The sequence below is a fragment of the Zonotrichia leucophrys genome, chromosome 4 (assembly GCF_028769735.1).
Source record: "Zonotrichia leucophrys gambelii isolate GWCS_2022_RI chromosome 4, RI_Zleu_2.0, whole genome shotgun sequence".
In the NCBI taxonomy this organism is placed as follows: Eukaryota; Metazoa; Chordata; class Aves; order Passeriformes; family Passerellidae; genus Zonotrichia; species Zonotrichia leucophrys.
In genome coordinates, this window is record NC_088173.1 from 48,299,772 (window position 1) to 48,313,901 (window position 14,130).

The 14,130-nt window shown below is 43.9% G+C and overlaps 1 protein-coding gene across 1 annotated transcript; it reads left to right on the top strand.

The window, feature by feature from the left end:
* The first annotated feature begins 1,973 nt into the window (after positions 1-1,973).
* PGRMC2 (progesterone receptor membrane component 2) lies at positions 1,974-13,570 on the top strand. Its single transcript, XM_064711573.1, has 3 exons — positions 1,974-2,341; positions 11,456-11,611; positions 12,348-13,570. Exons 1-3 carry the CDS (start codon positions 2,011-2,013, stop codon positions 12,443-12,445), a joined length of 585 nt encoding a protein of 194 aa, XP_064567643.1. The 5' UTR covers positions 1,974-2,010; the 3' UTR covers positions 12,446-13,570.
* The last annotated feature ends 560 nt before the right edge of the window (positions 13,571-14,130 follow it).

Sequence of the window (14,130 nt, forward strand, 5' to 3'; positions counted from 1 at the left end):
TTCCTGAAATTCCTCTTGGTTTCCAGCTCTTATCTGGGGATCAAAAAGAGCCACCATGGCTCACAGAACCAAGCCAAGGTGCCCCAGCCAAGCCCAGGCAGCAATATAATCTCTTAAGAAGGCATCCAGAACAGGAAAAAATGAAGATTAAAAGGAACTATTGCAGTTGCCACACTGATTTTTTTAAAGTATTCCTGCCAGGATTTGCCACACCACCACATTCATGCAGTGGGAAACCACTGGTTTGCAAAGAAACATGTAGAATGATTTAGCCACTCTGGGTGGATTTAGAGGCAATATCTTTCTAGGAAGATGGGTGAAAGTACTTCACACCTCTTACCATTTGTTTTTGTTTTCTGAAATAAAAAAAATACAAAGGAAGTTAAAAGAACACTTTAAGATGATGTGGAAAACTCTGTATTAAACTTAGGAGGGAAGGAAATCCAGAGATAAGACTATGAGTGTCTTTTTCTGATCTGCACCATAGCTGTGCCCAGACAATTTACACATGTTATAATTCTGTAATAAAAACTGCTGTTAACCACAATCAAGCTGTGACTTGCTCAGATAAAAGGACTTTCTTAATAGTGTTTACTTAGACATGTAATAAATAGAGCCAGCCAGGTTAAGGAGAATAGTGATAAGTATTTTAATTGCAGGTCTTTAACTAGCAAGAACTTTATCCTGTTTCCTCACAGAGGTAGTCATTACCGAACCGGCTCAGAGGGCAGAAGATTAAACACCTAATCATTATATAGGGTGTTGAAAACTCGGGCCTTCATGAAAATGCCAAGTATCCTTAATGTTATTTCACACTGGGTTTAATCCCCCGTGCTGTCTTCCCAGCTTTGTGAAAACATTTGAGTCACATGACTGTGAATTACTCCCAGAGCTGGTATTGGGCAGGGATGGAGTTACGCGGGGTACCAGCGTTTCTCAAGCCCGAGGTACTCCCTGCACAGCATTCCAGCCGAGCCAGGCTCACATTGCCCGAGCCCTGGTGCACATCCATGGAGGGGCTCTGCTGTATTACCCGATGGGATGGTCCGTGCTGCTTGGGAACACCTTCACCAAGTGAGAGGTGCACAAGGGCTCCATTCTGCTCCCAGATCTTTGCCTTCTCTGCAGGTGTGCTCCTGACACAAGCTACAGCACCATCTCTAACCTCTGGAAATAACAAAACCTTGAAGTAGTCTTTCTCCTTACGTAACCGAGCAAGCAACTGAGGAGCACGGGTGGTACGTAACGAGGTATGGGAGAGCCATCTATGTGCTGCCAGTGATACATTTCACAGCACGGGACGCCATCCTACTGCACCAGCCCTATGCCAGCAAGCACCCCATTTTCTGACAGCCAGAAATGGAAGAGCACATTCACCCTAAGCACCGAGCAGCCCCCAGAGCCGCCTCCGCCTCACAACCCGGCCCTGTACCACCGGAGCGGGCAGCGCCGCCACCTCACAGCCCTGCGCGGGCAGACGTGTCGCTCACTCGCCAGCTGCCCGGCGGGCCCCACACGACGTGGCAGCACCGCGGTGGCCCAACGCCGCGCCGGCCGGCCTTCGAGCCTCTCGCCGGTGGCGGGGACGGGCGTCCGCGGCTATCGCGGCGCCCTCAGACCCCGCCGCGGCTCCCGGCGCTTTTCCCGCCCTCAGCCGTGAGGCGACGGCGCGAGCGACCCCCCACCCCGCGCGCGCCGCTCCCGCCAACGCCAGCTGGGCGCGCGGGGGCGATGGGGGGGGGAAAGGCGAATGGCGGGGGGGAAGTTGGGGGGCGGACGCATGCGCGCTGGGGGTGGCCGCGGCGCCTCTCGCGCGAGCGGCGCGCGCGCGCCGTTGGGCCGGGCGCGGGGCGTGCCCGCGTCCGGATTCGCCGGCGGGGGGCGCGAGGCGGGCGGGGGCGGGGCCGGCTCGGGGCAGCGGCCAATGGGATGCGGGAGGGGCGGTGGGCAGGGGGCGCGGCCGCGGCCGGGCGTGTCCCGGGCGGGCGGGCGCGCGCTGTCCGGGCAGCGATGGCGGACGATGGGCAGGAGCGGCTCAGGACTGAGGAGGGCCCGGCGGGCGGCGCGGCCCTGGCGGGCGGCGAGATGCTGCTGCTCGGCCTGGGGCTGCTGGCCCTGGCGCTGCTGGCCGCCTACCGGCTGTACCTGCGCTGGGGAGCGCGGAGCGGGCCGGGGGGCGCGGCCCGGCAGGGCGAGGCCGCCGCGCTGCCGCGCATGAAGCGCCGGGATTTCTCCCTGGAGCAGCTGCGCGAGTTCGACGGCGCTCGCAATCCCCGCATCCTCCTGGCTGTTAACGGCAAAGTCTTCGACGTGACCAAAGGCAGCAAGTTCTACGGGCCCGGTGAGACGGCGGGGGGATGGGGGGAGCCCCGGCCGGGGACCCACCGGCGCTGTTCCACCGGGGATGATGCTCAGCGGGAATGGGTTCTCCTCAGGCAGCCGTCCTTTGCCCAGATGCCTCCATTTGGATGTGCCATGGTTAATTCTATTTTTTTTCTTTTTTTTTTTCCCCCTTCTGTCTCTTCTAGTAGGTTTCCCAAGTGCAGCTGAGCAGTGCTTTCTTCGTTCTAGCGCTTGCGGCTCAGGAGAGGAAGGCAACCCGCTGGTTATTTATTTGGGTGTAAATGCCATATTGAGTGGGACTTTTAGTCGGGATAAAGATAGGCAAGGAGAGCTCTGGCACTAGTGCGGTGCTGCTGCTGTTGGGAAGAGTGCAGAAATGAAGCCAATCTCGTAAACAGACAGCCAGCCAGCACTCCTCTTCGGAGAGGAAATGTGTATTTCGAAGGTTCACAAAAGCAGGCTTCAGAGAAATGTTCTGGTTTTGTATTCACCCTGTACTCTGTGAAACTGCAGCACACTTTCTCGTGATAAGCAGCATTCTTAATGATGAGGTGGGTAAACTTACTGGTGAGCACTGTGTTCACGACTGATGCCAAAGGAAATGAGGCGTATGAATGCTGATAATTTTCTTCTTTAAACAATGGTGGTTTGGAAAACTTGCTCTAATCAAACTGTGCAGGAGTTTTCATAATAACCGTGGCAGTCTTCCTTGGGAGAGGGGTGAAGGGGAGAGAGGATATTTCCCACTCCCCCAGGAAATAGTTCAAGTTTAGTAATTATTTATTATTATTTAATAATTGAGGTTCCAAAAAGAAAAATACAAAGCTCGCATGTTACAAGCCTTTGGTTCTTGGCAGGGAAGGGACAAGCAGTTCTGTGGTTGAACTGGGCTAGAATTTTGTAACTACTTCATGCTCAGAGTTGGTGATACCAGCTGCAGAAAGTGAACCTGCTGTAATTGAGTTGAAATGCTTTTTTGGCTGGGTACTGTAAAAGTTCACAGTGGAATCCCAAGTACCATGCCGTGCTTTATGTTGTTTATTGACCAGTAAAGCTGAGAAAATGCAGCCTGGTGAGCTGCAGCTTGCCTGCCACTTAATCAGGCTAGTTCTTTTGTCTCTCGTATTTAGGGGTTGTTAAACTGAGACCTGTGTGCTGACATGAGGTGCAGGTAATACACATTTACACATATACAGTAATACAATAATACACATGCTGCATGAAACTTCAAACACCAGTGAGCTGCCAGAGTGCTCTGTGAAATAAAATACTGAGCCCTGATCTAAACGTTGACTTCCTCCCTTTTGTGTATCAGAGTTAAATGTTGGGCTCTCCTCTCCAGATACCATCAGTGGTTCACACTGTCAACCTTTGGAGGCCTCTCATTGTGAGGAAGCTAAAACTTCATGTTCTAGGACATCAGTCTGCTTTCTGATAACTGGGAGCAGCTGGTTTTCCTTAGGAGCAGTGCTTCTAGCTTTTCATCAAGAGGGACAAAGGCTTTTTTTTATTTTTTGTCCCTGTAGTGAAAGATTGGCTTTTTCTAACAGGAGTGACATGGTTTTCAGATCTGTCTTGGGATGGTGCATGTGCTGATGTTTCAGGCTGTGGCTGGGAGCCTTTAGCAGATTGTGAGGTGCTGATGTGCAGAGAGAGTGCCTCAGCTTGGAGGGCTGGGTTAATGTCACATAAAGTGGCTGCCTCAAGTGGCTGCTCATCTCTTCACAGTAATGTCAGCTTTTCCTCCTCCAGTGTAGTTTGGATGCCAAGGTGTTCCTTTTGGTTCTACTTACAGCAGAAAGTTTAAAATGCAAAAAACTGTCACCTAGTCCAGATTTTTGTCCAACAATTGAGATTCCATTAAAGCTGCCACCAAACTTTTGGTTTTATTCAGAGTTCTCCTGACTTTAAGTTTCCATCCAGCAAATCCTGTTATACTTTGGTCCATTTCATTGAAGAGCCCTTTACATACACACAGTAAAGGTATTTTTAAATAATGATAGACTGTTGAAGCCCTCCTTTCAAACAGCCATGACTGAAAACTTCATTTTTTCAAACATTTAGTCCAAATGTTTCCCAGTTTTTATTTTTTTTGTTTTTATCATGCTGTCTTCTTTGAGCCTTCTGTAGTTTATCTCATTGGTATCCTGTTAGTCTCTGGTATCTCTTAATGTATTTTAGCTAAGAGTAAAGAAAGGCTACACTGTACATATAACAGTCTGTGCCTCCAACAAGCACTTTGCTTACATTGGACTCTGAATTTAAAACTTTATTTGCTAAGTTCTTTTCCAAAATGCTGCTCTGTCCTGCAAATACTTCACTTAGGTGTATCCAATTCCACCTCTGCTAGTGTCCAGATGAGTAAATGACATAGAATGCTGTGACTGATTATTAAATCTAATTCATTGCCTTTCCATTTATCACCCACAAACTCCAAAAGAGATAAAGTAAACAATTAGTGGTACACTATTAAAAATATCACATAAGCAGACTGTTAGAGAACCTCTGTTGGGGTGATTTCCCATCTGTAATCACATCTCATGACTTAGGGTCTAGTCATTAATACCTTCTGAGTGTGCTATGTTGGTTTTATAGCTCACAATGAGAGACAGTTTTTTACTTTTCATTTGTAGTAACATTGAACTTTGTGTACTTGCATCAAGGTTTCTGGTTGTGTATCTGTCAGTAGAAGAGCATTCTAAGAGTTAGTGTACTTTATGTCAGCAAATCTTAATATTTAGCAGTTAAATTTGCATGCCAAGGTAATGCCACAAACAGGTTTTGATTAGCTTGGTAAATACTTTGTGTATTTATGAAAAATACACATCTTTGAGCATGACAAAGCAAGATTGTGTGCAACCCTGAGTATGCAACTGTTCACGTCACTTCTGTTTCTTAATGTTTCATGATCTTAAAAAAATCAATTTCCTGACTTTCTTTCACTGCAGTTTGTTGTCACTGTCAACTCCTCTCTCATCCCACTTGTCTTTCACCATGTCATGAAGATCTGATTTTCCAAGAAGAATAGATTAGATAGTAGTAGTTCCTTCCACAAAAAATATTCCATCACATTTCATTTTCCAGGAAGAGAAATCTGCCTTTATTTCATTGTAATAAACAGCCATCATTTTTTCTGATGATTTGTATAAAAATAATCTGATGCTGTTAGACTTTCTTTGGAATTGAGTGCCATAAATTTCCCTGTGTCTCTGTTGAGCACATGGCATGGTGCTTTTCCATGCATCCTTTCCAAGGGTATGCTTAGAGTGAAATGTTGCAGGAGGGACTCTCCAGATGTTGTATTTGGAGAATACTGTTAAGGGTGGCCTTATCTTGAGAACACAACAGGCTGAGGGGTTACAGATAAGTACAGAGGATAAGACTGGGGCAAAGAAATGTTTTCTGTGAAGTGTGAGAGGTCTTCTCAGTGGTTCTCATGTTTGTCACCACTTTGTCTATGTAGTGGAAGTGTCTCTTGCCCTGGGATTCAGCATTTCTGGACAGAGGAGTGGAGTTCCAGCCAGAAGCAGTAAAACTAAAAGGTGTATGCACACATATTGGTGAGAGATTGTTTCATACTTCTGGTTAAAGGGAATGGTGCCTCTGCTACCAGAGTGGAGGTTGTTCTGAGCCTCCAGGCCATGCTCATGGAGAGCAGTGAAGTGGTTTTGTGCAGGAGGATCAGCACTCTGTCTCCTCTGTTTCTGCCCTGTGTGTCTGTCAGCTCTCTCTTTTTGGTTTTTAATTTTTTTCCCCTTTTTCACAACGTCAGTATATCCCCTAAAACTTGAACAACTGCATGTTTCATCAGAGCTGTGTACAAATTCCTAGTTCCTATTGAAACCAGTCATGTTCCAGTCACAGAATTGATTAGGCTGGAAAGAACCTCTGAGATCATTGAGTCACCTGACATTTGAGGGGCCTGATCAAGCAGGTGTGCTCCAAGCAGGATAATATGAAATGTGATAGTGACATCACATGAACTGTTAGTTAATATGAATTGTCACATGTAGATGTTAAGTCCAGTACACAGAATGAAAAAAACCTGGCCAGCTTTGCTTATTAGGAAATAAAGTGGTGGTCAGAGCATTTCTCACTAAACCAAGATGTGGAACCTAGGTCATCCTTAAGAAAGCAGCTATCTTCTAAAAAGCTCCTGACTGCTGGCCTGTGGGCTCTCTTACCAGTGCTTGTTGTCTGCCCCTTTAGTTGAAATTGGGTCATTGATTCTTGCACTTTTTTTTCACAGAGTTAAAAAGCAAGTAAGCAAAAGCGAGAGTGAGACTCTCTGGCCTTGTGGTGCCTGAGGAGTCAGGTTTAGACCCCTATTCTGGGCAATTCCCTTCTTAGATCTACATTTCACATCTGCAGAGTTCCCTTTGAGCATGTGGATTGGTCTCCTGAGGACACATACTTTCCATGCAGGCTGTAACTTAAAATTGACCCACATCTTCCCTTTCATGTGAATCTGGAGCAGTAAAGTTAAAATTATGTCACCTTGAATTCCCAGTGATAAATGTTATTAGAAACCTTCTGCTTTCAAGCTACATCTCCAAATGGCTTAGTGTAACTTGCAGCTTTTTCATTCTCTCATGAAAGATGCAACACTGAGCAAACACGTGTCAGGATTCAGATACAAAATTTGAAACAGCCAGTGAATGTTTCACTTCAGTGTGGAGCGGAGAAAGTAAGCAAAGTGATAGAATAATGGAGTTGTTAATAATTTTATAGCCTGTCTCCCTTTGCCCTTGCTCACATTAAAGGGAGATTAGTCCTTATTCTTGTCTGCAGATTAATGAATGTTATCCATGAGTACCTAAACTTGAAACAAAACTGGGGTTTATTTCCAGTGGCTGTATGGACCCACAGATGCACATTTGGTGACTGCTTCAAAGTGCTTTTTGACTAGATGAAGAAACCAAAGCTGCTGCTTTAAAACTGAACTTTGCTGTTAACCTGTGTGCCTTCTTTGGAGAGATCACATGGGCCTTGTGAAAAGGAGCACAATTCTGAGCTCAGCTCTCACTTCATTAGCTGTAAAGTCCACATGTGGCTGTCTGTGGTGTATTCCCTGTGCTGCCCCTTGGAGCCATCCAAAGGTCAGTGTGCAACGTTGCTGCTGTTGGAGCAATAGTCTGGGATGTTCCACAGAGCTGCTCCCAAACTGGAATGCTCAGGGAGCCTCTTGGCAGCCAGGAATCTGCTCTGAAGTTGGATCCAGCATAGCTTTTGCTGGGGGAGCTATTGGCCAAACTGGCTGAAAATTGAAATAGGTGTTGTTCCAAGATCCAGTTCACCCTGTTTTGGAGGAAGTGACTAGAAGCAGTACTTCCAAATAAAAACTTTGTGGTTCAAAATTTTTCATATGTTGCTTTAAGTTGAATAGATCTTTTCCTTGTCTGCAAAGAGAAATTATATTTTCATTAGAGAATCAAACCAATGCTAGGGGATGCAGAAATCTTTTTGGAGATTGTATTTTTGTGGTCTGAAGAGACTTTGACTTTACCAAATCTCAAGGTTTATTGTGAATGGAGACAAGTGTCAGGCTGAGCAGGATGCCAAATTCATCCAGGCTGCTAAATTCTTAACTGGATTCTGAAAGGAAGTGAAGCTGTGCAGGTGGTGGGTAGCAAGGTTTTGCATGTGTTGTGGCTGAGAGAAGGGTGTACTTTATCCAAGGTGGAGTTGTAAGGTAGATGAGGACTTTATCCAGGGGAAATGCAGAGTATGGACGTGGAGGTACAGATGTGCAGATAGGCAGGCAAATCTGTGGGCTTGATAACTGCTCTCAGGGCTAAAATAAACACAGGCTCTGGAACAGAGCTCTTGAAATGTGAAAGCCATGATGGGAATAAAAGCATTCTTCAAGGAGCAGCTTTCCTTTAGGGAAGACTTGTGCCTCCGTATACCCAAGTAACCTGTAGCAGACATGTTTTAATTGGTTTTTACAGTGCCCTGACTCTTGTTGTTGTACTATCCCAAATAGGAGTGGGAGGAGAATTTTTTAAAGATATATTTGACTGTGAAATGGCTAATTTGGGAATACAGCAAGACAAACCCCACTGAAATGTTGTGATATGTCTCAGGAACTTGCTTTGGTTTCCATACCTGTGCTCCAAGCCACTGTTCCTGCCTCTCTTCAGCCTGTCTGTCGTGTCATGCTGCAATCAATTATTTACAGCAGCAGCCAGGCTAAATAGGTGGGCAGACAAAAGGAAAGGAAAGGCAGGGAGCACTGTGGGTAGGGCCTGCAGAGTAAATTGCATCAGGCCATGAAAGAGCTCTGTGGGAGTGTGTCTGGGATTGCACTGATGTCTCCACCTCTAGCGTGTTCCTGAAAGATAGTTTCTCCCTGGGATTTTGTGTGCTGGCACCTTCCTGGACACTTCCCCAAGTGCAGTGAAATCTGATGTGCAAAATGGCTTTTTCAGGCTGTTGCACCAGTTTTTTATATAAAAGGGAGTAATAGACTAGCAGAGCAGAACCCCAGAGCTGTATGTTTTGTATTAATATATTAATATTTGTAGGTAAACTCTGTGTAGAAGCACCTCAATGGAAGCTTTAAATCTTGAAGTAGATCTTGCTCATACTGGGATTGCTGAACTTCTGCTTTAGGAACCAAAGTGAAGCCAAGCTTGTACCATTTACTAATAATCACAATTCAATATTTACCTTTTAGTATAGGATTAAAGAATAGAACACATTTCTAAGTTCCATTTGCAGAGCTGGAATTTCAAATGCTGTCTGCTGAGTCCAAAGGTTGGTTTTTACAAGTTAGCATTCCACTGAGTGCTTGGACGTGGCTTGATGAGTCCTCTGTGACTTCTGAATACTTCTGGAAAAATCATTCTGCAATCTTAAAGTTCAAATTCAGTTTTAGGAAAGAAAAAAATCATTGGTCTGGCATCTGAGATTACAAGATGCTTGCAGAAATTTTGCATCCATTAATTTTAATGCAAGCTCATGTATTCTAAAAGTTTTCATGCTTTCAATTAAGTGTGTTATTGAGATTTAGGAATGTTCAGTGCTTGATACAGATAAATATCATTCTCTTTTTAATAGAAGTCATTGGAATCAAGCTGGTGGACCAAGAGGTGGCATCTCAGCAGGTTCTGTGAAACTCCATAAACCACTAAATACAGGGTAGAATGGAAGGGCAGCAGGGTGCTACTCTCTGATTAACCAGAGTTTGGAAAACACCTTGTGCAAATAGTAGGATTCATGGACATTTGCTTGAAACACTTCAGAGAAAGGAAAAAATGGGGACAGAATACTGTTAGTGGGGTCAGAATGTAACAATTTCTAATTGCTTTTAAGGAGTTACTAATTGTGATGTCTGTAAGAGCTGTTTATACAAAAATCAGATCACTTGAGTGAGCAATCATTGGGTTTTGCTTGAAGCAGAACTTTTTGTTTGCAGAAACTCTGTGTTGTGTTGCAGATGCTGGTCATTGCTGCCTCTCAGCCTGTCCTCTGGAGGTGACCAGGCATGCAGGGTGCATTGCCATAGGATTGATTTCAGTCTCTAAATCCTGCTTTTCAAATAAATAGCTAATTCAGGATGCAGATAGGAAAGGGAGCCCTCTTGGCTTTGTGTCCCTGTAGTCCTGATCCCTGATGGATCTCATGGGTGCTGTTCTTGAGCTGAATGCCTGAAAGGATGAGCACAGAGATGCTGTTCATCACTGTGGTCAGACTGGTACAGTGCAGACTTGCAGCTGACAGTTCATTCTCTAATTCCTGCTTCTGGTGAAATGGTGCTTTGAATGAAACCAGTTGGTTTATTTGCAGAGAGAGGAGAGAATTGTCTTTGGCACCTTCTGTTCTCAGGTTTGACTGCGAGCAGCTCACAGTGCCAACACTCTGGGGTGGAGAGACAGCAGCAGTTGTGGTGAGGACATCAAGGACATCATTTCTCCTGCTCCACATGGTGCTGAGCTGCCCTGCTTCAGGAGCTGGCCCAGCAGCAGCAGATAGGTGTGGGAGCACGTGGGCAGAACCAGCCCTTTGGAATGATTCCCCGTGGCTCCTCCTGCTGCAGAGGAGCTCTGAGCTGCTCCAACAGGCAGTGCAGGGGTGAGGGACAGTGTGGTGCCACTTGCTGCTGTTCATTCTTGCCCCTGGCTGCTGCCTGTTCTTCAGGCTGGTGGCTACTGTTGGGAGGTAAGCCAGAGAAGGGTTCTGGCCTTTTACCACTCTGCAGCAAGCCTGCTGCTGCAGTTAATGCAGAAAATGTTAAAGTGTGTTGTTATGATTTTTGAGTTTTTTTGTATTGGTTTTGTTTTTTTAATTGATCTGAATTTAAGGTATTTGGTTTTAGGTCAAGAAGATCTAAGATAACGATATGCCTAAAGTTCTTTGAGTTGATTAAAATTTGGGACAGCCAGTTACTGATCCTACCCTGCAAATTGTTGGTTTACAAACCATCCATTTCTCTCAGTAATAATGTTTATTTCACAGTCATTGCTCAGAATTTTATTGGGATATTTGTGCTGCTTTGCATTGGTCAGAAAGCACAGAAGAAGCAGTTGCTTTATATTCCTAATTTGACCATTTGTACTGGTTTCAAGAGCTTTACACCCTAAGGGTATAGGGGATCTGCTGCCCAAAATAAGTGAGTACTTCCTCAGAAGTAAGAAATGTCACAAAATATGTAGAAAGTTGTTGTGATTCTGTAAGTGAAGTGAAATCATTAATTAGCCCTCTTAAGTTCTATTTATTTATAATAATGGATTTCTAATTAAGATGTCTATGCAGTTTGCTTCTGTTCTTATCTGACTTGTAAATATTCAATGTGTTGCTTAATAGAAGTGTATTTCTTTTGAATTCCAGCCTCTGGTCCCTTTGGAATTTGCATCAACTGGCTTGCATCAACTGACAGGGATTTTTCCAGATACCCCTTCAAAGCTATTTTCCTGGTTCTGCTTCTCTCAGCAGACTTTATCTCCTAGTGATATTAAAGATTGAATTGCAGTGCTGTTGAATGTCAAACAGCCATGGCATTGAAACTGCAGAAATTTCATGTATGGCTTTGGCAGACTACATAAAGAACTGAGCTTTGGTCACCATTGGCAAAGACATGAAGGTATCAATTTTGTCTTTTTGTTTTCAGAGGGTCCATATGGAATATTTGCTGGCAGAGATGCCTCCAGGGGACTAGCAACTTTCTGTCTAGATAAAGATGCACTCAGAGATGAATATGATGACCTATCGGACTTAAATGCTGTACAGATGGAAAGTGTAAGAGAGTGGGAAATGCAATTTAAAGGTAAATTCTGAAATTATCAGCTTAAGGAAATGCTTTTAATAAAAATGATTGATTTGGGCTTGGGGAAGCTTTTAAAGAGGTGTTGACAGTAATATTATCACAGAATATGCTGAGTTGGAAGGGACCCCCAAGGATCATTGATTTCAACTCTTAGCTGTGCTTTCTTCCACAGAGGATTTCACTATATATCACTACAGCTTTTATAAACTTTTATTTTTATACAAAAAAACCTGTTCTGTTAGTTCTTTGGCACAGAATTTCACTCCCAAATCTCATCTGCTCTGCTGGTGGAACTCCTGCTCGAGGTTGTTGGCTTTGGTTGCCATGGAATTATCATTGGGACTAAGAGTTGTTTTAACATAAAGAGTTGAATGAGTTTGTCTTGAAATAATTTCTGACAAATAAGGAATTATGCCTCTGGAGGGAGGGGGAATAATTTTTCACACTAATTGAAATCAAAACAGGCTGAAGGATTGGAGAGCATTGGTTTTTAGCCCTTGGGTGATAAATCTTGCCTGATCAGCTGGAAGAGAATGGAAACAAAGTACTCACAGCTAGAGAAAATAATGGTAGAAAGATTGCTTTAGGAGGCTGAGCTTGCTGCTAAATTACCATCAGTTTCAGTGATTGAGATTTAGAACTGTAGTATGTAGGAGAAAATTGATTTTGAAGTAGTATGGGCTAGCAAGCAAATGCAGCTGTATTTAATTGTAATGGAATCATAAATCTCTTTCAGAAAAATATGACTACGTAGGTAGACTCCTAAAACCAGGGGAAGAACCATCAGAATACACAGATGAGGAAGATACCAAGGATCACACTAAACAGGAATGAACTTTGTAAACAACCAAAGTCAGGGGCCTTCGGAACTGCAACCTCTTATTCCCCATCACAGAATGTCCTGCATCTTTGGGTACAGTTCATCTGCTGCGAAAAAACATTCAACAGGTTTTGTACAAGGAAAATAATATACTCACAAATGAAGATTTGAATACTAGACATTCTTTGTGCTGCCAAATTTTTTGTTGCAGTTTATTTGTAATGTCTGGTTAGGCTTCGTTAGTGAAGAGGGGCCAGGGATTTAAAGGTAAAAATGCTATTCCTTTTTATCAGTAAGCTGAAGCCTTCAACTAGTGTACCTTACAAGCTCTCTAAAAGATGAATCTTCAAGCTCAGAGGAAGGTTTGAATCTTGTTTTGTGTGTGTCTTCTCCTTCAGCATTAAAAGAAAGATGTACTCATCCACATCAGCATCAGTAGGTGAGACTACTGAGGCTGGTGTTAAAATGTGAATTTCCAGTTTTGTTTTGTGTGTGGGTGTCAGAAGCCCAGCAGAATCCTTCAGTTCTCTAAGAGAAGTCCACGTAGATTAGGATGGGGATTAAATTCATCCTTTTCTCAAAAGGATTGGGTAAAAAAAAAGTTTCTTCTACAACAACTATTATCTGAAACCTGCCTCTCCCCTTTTTTCCCATCCTCTAAATCAAATCAAATATTAATTGTGCCTTATTTAGCTTCCATAGACTTGAATTGTTTTAAGGGACAGCCCCCAAATTGCGGTTTCATAGTCACTACAAGCAGCAGTGAGACTGAATTGGAATGTTGTGTTGACTGGAAAACCTTGTCATTCTGTGTATAGAATGTAAAAGAGGAGCACTCAGTGTTACTGCCATATGTTAATATACATATACTTCAATTAGCATTGTGATGGCCAAATGCATACTCCCATGCTTCTTTTTAAGGAATTACAAACACACAAAAAAAAAAAAAGTCTCCCTTCCTCCTCTTCCAGAAGCTGCCTAACTTTTGGGAGCATAGCCTTCACACCCCCGTAGAGTGAAGGGGCGTTGCGCGTGTGTCTGTGTGTGTGTCTGTCTGTCTGAATGCAAGACTTGGGAGGGATTGGTTCTGCAGATATTGTAAATATGAGTACCATTTTAATAAAGCATGTACAATACCACCTGTGCTGTCAGACTCTGTGTGGAAGCTGGAATGTGGTGCAATAAAAAGGGGGACAAGTCTTGGATAGATGAAGCAGCTACTGCTCTTTGTCCTGGTGGAGTTATTTTCCCTTTCAAGTCCCAGCTGTTGAGGAATCTCAAAGACTTACCCAGCTGTATTTAAGAGACTAAAAAGCTGTATTTAAGAGACTAAACCTGTGCCAGTGAATTTATGGTGGTGGGGAAAGAGTGATAAAAATAAAGCATTGTAGTAACTAAGTGCAACATAGAGTGTAAGGAATATGTCCCATGGCATTAACAGGACAAGAGCAGCAGCCTCATGGCTTGTGTTTGTACCTCTGGTTGCAGATTTCACCTGTGCTAAGTCTACAGTAACAGTTTATATATATATATATATATATATATATATATACACATTCTGTTGAACTGTAAACTCTGAAATTGCAGGGATGGCTACTTTTTTATTCCTATTTGAAAGAGATTCATATTGATGTAAATGAAACAAATAAACAAAAACTGCTCTGTGGAATCGTGTGTAGCTCACATGTCCTAGAAGGTG